The 6,595-nt window shown below is 43.8% G+C and overlaps 1 protein-coding gene across 1 annotated transcript; it reads left to right on the forward strand.

Moving 5' to 3' along the window:
* The first annotated feature begins 937 nt into the window (after positions 1 to 937).
* On the forward strand, positions 938 to 1,660 carry LOC149233984 (uncharacterized). Its single transcript, XM_089368111.1, has one exon. It carries the CDS (start codon positions 938 to 940, stop codon positions 1,658 to 1,660), a length of 723 nt encoding a protein of 240 aa, XP_089224237.1.
* Positions 1,661 to 6,595: the final 4,935 nt, after the last annotated feature.

A 6,595-nucleotide genomic window follows, 5' to 3' on the forward strand; every position in this document is an offset into this window, starting at 1 on the left:
TATTACCCTGTCACTGGAAACCGAAACGGATTGTTTTGGCGGTTTTAGCGTTTAAGCAGGTGAATTAATCATGGTAAACCCTAGTGAGGCCGTCGAGCTTGACCCTGAACCAGAAGATATACTGTCGGTGTGGGGAAAGGACCTAACGGCACAAAACATCGAACAGTTCTTCGGATCAAGTGGTCTTCACGGGACTTTGAAGGTGAGCCCAAGCCTGGCCGAGTCATGGAACAATAGAACCTCGTTCGAATCTCTGGAAGGAAGGTTGGGGCTGGTAGTGCAGGAAAACCAGGAGGTCCCTACCCAATTCAACCACCAGGAATCGAGAGCACAGAAGGAGGGTCTCCCTCAGGCCGAAGGTTTCAGCTTACCACAAGTAAGTAACTCAAGAGCCCTCTCTCATGCTCATTCTTATACTGGAGGTCTGGAAGATGTGGTCTTCGGCCAGGGCCCTAAAAATTGGTACTGGCATAGCTCGATTGAAGGGCTCAAATCTGACCTAGGGCCAGAAAAAGAAGGTAGATCGCCGGCTATAACTAGATCATCTATAGCAAGGGCTAGGGTAAACCCTAGAGCGATACCAGAGACAGAGAAAGTGGGAAGTAAAGCGGAGGAGGGTTGTAGGAAGGATGGATCGAGAAGCAAAGTAGAAAAACAACTAGAAGAGGAGGGCGTAGAAGAAGGAGTGGACGAAGGAGCAGGGTTCAGGAGTGTAGTGGGAGCTATTGAGGCTGAGATCCCCTCAGGATCTGTGCTAGCAGGCAAGAAGGATTTCTCGCAGCAAACAGAAGCGGCAGATGGGGTGGCTGATGCTCAAGGAAGGGAAGAGGCTTCTGGCGATAGGTAGGTTGGAGAAAAGAGGAAGAAACAGAAACTAATCAAGAAAAAGACAGAAGCAAATCTTGTTTTGGGAGTGGACATCCAAATAGAGGAAGCTATGGAAGTGGTGGAGAGCACATTGGTCGGACGAGCTAGAGGGAAGAATTTTTCGGCCCAATTCATCCAGAATTGGGTAGATCAGCAATGGCAGGTGGCCCCAGGAAATTCCTTCAAAGTTTCGGTTCTAGCAAAAGGATGGTTCATGATTCAGTTCGATAAGAAGGATATGGCGGAATGGGTGTTGGCGAAAAATTGGGCTTTTGGGAATCGGCTCGTTCTCTTCAGGCGATGGACACCATTGTTCGATGCACAGCGAGAGAAGGTAGACTCATTCCCGGTTTGGGTACGCGCTCCTGGGTTACCTCCTTTTCTATGGGTAGAGTCAGTTTTCAGGTCTATTGGTAACATGCTTGGCACCTATCTGGAAGCGGATATGTCCTTCATCGAAACAAGGAACAAAGCCATGGCCCGGATACTGGTAAATCTTAACCCTGGAGAAGGACTAGCAGAAAATATAAAAATTCACTATAAAGACCTCGTTTTCGATCAGCCATTGGACTACGAACACCTGCCTTTCAGGTGTCATAGATGCCATGAGTATGGACATCTGGCAAGGGACTGTCCTTTGGGTTTTCACCGCAGAAGAAAACAAAAAAAAGATGAAGCAGAGGTGAGATCAACAGGAGAAGAGATAATCCCCAGATATGAGGCGGTTCAAGTGGATGATGCCATGGAGGTGGATAGGATTGAGAAAAAGAAGGCTCTGATGCAGGCACAATAGACCATGCGCCCGGGATTTGGAGAAGGATCTCCTATTGGTTCAAGCAAAGGTGATCCGAAAGTTACAAGAGAAGTTCCTGAAGGCACCCCTGAAGGTTCGATGGGTACGCATCTGGACTTTTGTTTTCCTTCTATGCATCCTCCAAATGAAGTAAAAGAAGCATGCTTAAATTCAAATTTGCATAGTCATGCATCTATAGAACAATCGCGGGTTGAAAACATCATTGCATCTATCCCCAAGATCAATCTGAACTGTGAAGAGGCTACAAATGATATCGGTGATATTAAAATCTCTGCTTCCAAACCTGAATGTCATTATAACCTGCGCTCCCTTGACAAAAGACCAGCTTCCGGAGTCCCAATCGGAGGCATAGGCATGGATGTACCTCAGACCTCTAGGAAGAAGTCAAGGGGGCGGAAGTCTTTTCTGTCTAAGGCTCAGGTGAAAGAAAAATTTGACATGGAGGATGGTAAACAACTGTCAATTCCTGGGGTGCTTAGAGCGGCGAAACCCTGTGGGGATGTGTCAAAATGATCTGCCTTTCATGGAACTGTAGGGGTTTAGCCAGTAAACCCAAAAAACTGGCTTTGAAGGAGTTGGTACAGCGTTATAACCCTGATGTACTCATGCTGCAGGAGACTTTAGGCATGAGTTCAGAAGTGGTGTCATCTTTATGTTCCATCTTCCCGGGGTGGCAGTTCCAAGCATTGGACTCAAATGGTCACTCGGGAGGCTTGGCTATAGGTTTCAGGGAAGGAAGAATGAAACTCATAAATTCGTGGGGGATGAATCATGGTTTGGGGATGGAAGCTTTGACCCCTGAATTTGATGTCCCCTTGTCTATCTTAAATATATACGGGCCATGCCAGGAGAGGGTCTCGTTTTGGAACAACCTCCTGGCTAAATCAATGATGAGAAATCAAAATCTGGTGGTAGGAGGAGATCTAAATTTCTCCATTGGGAATGCCGAAGCTTGGGGTCCCTCAGCCAGAGAAGACCCCTTATCGGACTTCTTTCTAAATGCCCTTGCTACGCATAATCTGATTGATGCAAACCTGCTAAAACTAAAACCTACATGGAGAAATCGTAGAACAGGTGAAGCTCGAGTCGCAAAAAGATTAGACAGGTTTCTTCTAAGTGAAGATCTAGCTTCCAGAATCCCGGTGTTCAGACAGTGGATAGGAGAGGGGGGAAATTCAGATCACTTCCCAATTCTACTCGAGCTGTCCAAGCCTCCCTTTAAACCGGCAACACCCTTCAAATTCAATGCAGCATGGATGCAGGAGGAATCATTCAGACAACTCTTTAATGAAACTTGGCAACACCCAGGCAGGGATGCCTTGGAAGATAAGAGTTTCCTTTTCATGGAAAATCTGAAAAGGATGAAGAAGGCCACGTTGGATTGGGCAAAAAAGAGGAAGCAGAAGCAAAATGAAGCCTTATTCAGTATCAATCTGGAGCTTGGGGAATTGGAAAATCCTGATTCGAATGGCTATGAATCTCAGGAGTCGAAGAACAGGATATTGTTGTTAGAAAAGCAGAGAAGTCAAATTCTTTTGGACAGAGAAGAAGAATGGAGGTTGAAAAGCAGGGCAATCTGGTTGATGGCTGGAGATGAAAACACAAAAAAATTTCACAACTATGCAAAAGGAAGGAAGATAATGAATACTATCTGGAAGTTAAAAGACGAAGAAGGTAGAGAGGCAAATACCTTTGAATCTCTCTCATGCATGGGGAGGAACCATTTTCAAAGACTTTTCTCTGAACAGAGAGAGCCTACATTAGCAGAGGTTATCAAAACAGCCCAATGCTTTCCTCGATATGTGGAGGAGGAAGAAGCTGAGGGCTTGCAGGGGGAAGTCACACCTGAAGAAGTGGAGAACATTATAAAATCTATGGCCAAAGATAAAAGTCCTGGGCCTGACGGGTGGCCTATAGAATTTTTTCAGCATTTCTTCGATCAGATTGGCTCAGAATTAACAGAGGTGGTTGAGGAGTCCAGAAGGAAAGGTATGGTATATGCGCCTTTTAACTCAACCTTTATAGCCCTTATTCCCAAGAAAGAAGACCCTGAGTCGTTTGAAGATTTCAGACCCATTTCACTATGCAACAACATTTATAAAATTATAGCTAAGATGATTGTTGTTCGCTTAAAACCAATTCTGTCCAGATGCATCTCAAGCGAACAATTTGGTTTTCTGGATGGGTGCCAAATTCATGAAGCCATAGGAGTGGCTCAGGAGACAATTCATAGTGTGAAACTGATGAAAAAGAAAGGAGCAGTGGTGAAAATCGACCTGTCAAAAGCCTACGACAGAATCAGTTGGACCTATCTCCGGATGCTGCTAACTCACCTGGGGTTCAAAATTGATTTTATCAATTGGATTATGGGATGTATCACCAGTGTCAGCTTTGCGGTGCTTATAAATGGGGCAGCCTCTCCATTTTTCAAAGGGCAAAGAGGATTAAGACAAGGCTGCCCCTTGTCCCCATTGCTCTTCCTACTGGTAGCAGAAGGGCTGAGCCAGCTAATTCTAAAAGCCAAAAGGGAAGGAACAATAAAAGGTCTGGAGGTGGCTGTCAATTTATTCATCTCGCATCTTCTGTTTGTCGACGATATTTTACTCTTCAGTAATGGAAACCTGTCAGAAATAAAAGAGATTAAGAAGATTCTTGAGCTTTTCATGAAAGCAACTGGGATGCAAGTAAATTATAGGAAATCGCAGCTCATGCTGGAAGGTTTTAATAGACAGGAGGTAAGTCAAATTACTTTTGTCCTTCCTTTAGAGGTTTTTAAGTTTGGGGACCCTTTCAAATATCTGGGGTTCTGGCTGAAACCGGACAATTATAGGAAGCAGGACTGGAATTGGTTGGTAGCGAAGATTGAAGCCAGGATTTCTCATTGGAGCTTTAAGTGGCTTTCCAGAGCAGGAAGGTTAACTTTAATTAAATCAGTCCTTCTAGCAATCCCAGTTTACTGGGTTGCGCTGACCTGGGGTTCCCAAAGGTATACTGGAAAAAATAAGAATAATCTGTAGTAGATTTCTATGGGCGGGATCTAAGGAGGAGTCAGTGCTTCCCTGGATTGCCTGGGAAAAAGTGGCAAGACCAAAAGAATGGGGAGGGTGGGGAATAAAAGACATCACTGCTTTTGGATCCTCCCTGGCAGCAAAATCAGGGTGGAGAATCATCAAAATGGAAAATCTCTGGACGAAAGTGGTAAAATGGAAATACATTGACCCCACTCCTCTTGAGGATTGGATAAGGAATCCAGAAAAGAAAGGAGGAAATGTGTCGATAGTCTGGAAGGCGACTATCGATGCTTTCAAAATTATTGAACAAGGATTGTCCTGGCAGATTGGAAACGGTGAAAATATTCGAATTGGAAGGGATCCTTGGGTGGGCTGTAATGAGAACTATGCTATGTCCCCTGGCCTGATTAGACATCTTGAGTCCAAAGGAATTTTGTTCCTAAATCAGGTGGAGAAAATCGGTCACTCAACCATATGGGGACAAGCTTGGAAGTCAGGGGAGGAATTGGATCTTCATCCCCATTGGTGGAACGATTGGAAGGTCTACATTCAAGAACTATCTAGATCAAATGTAAGGTTTAAGGACAAACCAGATCAGCTGGTATGGGCTCATGCTGATTCTGGAAGCTATTCCCCAAAATTTGGATACAAGTTCCTCATGAAAAAAAAAGGTTGGGAAGATCCAGAATGGTGGGAAAAATCGATATGGAAGTTAAAGTGCCCTGCCAAAGAAAAATTGTTCTTCTGGTGTATTCTGAAAGGGAAAGTCCCTACATGGGATATTCTGCAATCCAGATTTAAACAAGGGCCGGGAAGATGCCCTATGTGCAAAAATGACTCTGAATCTATAACGCACTTGTTTATTGGTTGTCTTGTAGTTAAAAAAGTATGGATGGAGGTGGAGAAGCTTATTCATTCGCCAATAGCCTGGGAAGGGGATAATACCGCTGAAGCTTGGCACAAATGGTGGCACCAAAATTCAATTCGGAAATTAAGGAATCTGCCTCCTATTATATGCTGGGGCATTTGGATTGCAAGGAACAGATGCATTTTTCAGGACAAGGAAACCACTGTTGAATCAATTGCCGTCCAGTGTTCATCAATTTATTCAAATATTCCAGATTCAGAGGAAGAAAGGACGCCCAAACAGGTTGGAGAAGAACAAATCAAGGATGGAGTGCCATGGGCTTACTTTGACGGAGCCTCTCAAAACAACAAAGCTGGAGCAGGTTTAATCATCCACATAAACGGAAGACATTCCCTAAAAGCTTCCATAGGATTGGGCAGTGGCTCCAATAATTTTGCAGAATTATCTGCTCTTAAGCTTCTTCTATGTTGGCTGATACACAGGAACATCTTCACAGTTCAGATTTTTGGGGATTCATTAAATGTTATCAAATGGACAAATGATCAAAGCAATTGTCATAATTATATCTTGCATCCTTTATTAGAAGAAATACAACATTTAAAATTATCTTTTAATACTTTTTCTATTCATCATATCTACAGGGAACGAAACGACTCTGCAGACAAGCTTTCTAAAGAAGGTCTTCAACAAGATCTGGGCAGCTGGAGAATAGTGGAGGAAATCAATGGAGAAGTCCACCTCTCAGACCAGCCTCCTTATTTTCAGATTGCATGATCATGGCACATAGATGAACTGGTCATACTGTTTTTCTTTTTGAATATAGCTGAAAAGTCTGTCATCTGAAAAATCTGTTTCAAGTCTTTTTGTTGTGCATTCTTTTTCGTCTTGGGCTGTTTTCCTTGATAGAGGAAGCCCGGGAAAAGATGCCAGTTGCTATTTTTGCTATCAAACATAAGGAAACTGTTGACTCTTTTTGACAATGCTGAGAAAGGGAGCTGTTTTTCCTCTTTTGAGGAGGCTCTGCTTAAGCTCAGA

Source organism: Pinus tabuliformis, chromosome 8, assembly GCF_031772625.1.
Source record: "Pinus tabuliformis cultivar Carrire ecotype Pingquan chromosome 8, CPIR1, whole genome shotgun sequence".
Classification (NCBI taxonomy): Eukaryota; Viridiplantae; Streptophyta; class Pinopsida; order Pinales; family Pinaceae; genus Pinus; species Pinus tabuliformis.

What these genes read in the sequence shown, in the direction of transcription:
- LOC149233984 (XM_089368111.1), top strand. Translation starts at nt 938, where the DNA reads ATGGAAGTGGTGGAGAGCACATTGGTCGGACGAGCTAGAGGGAAGAAT.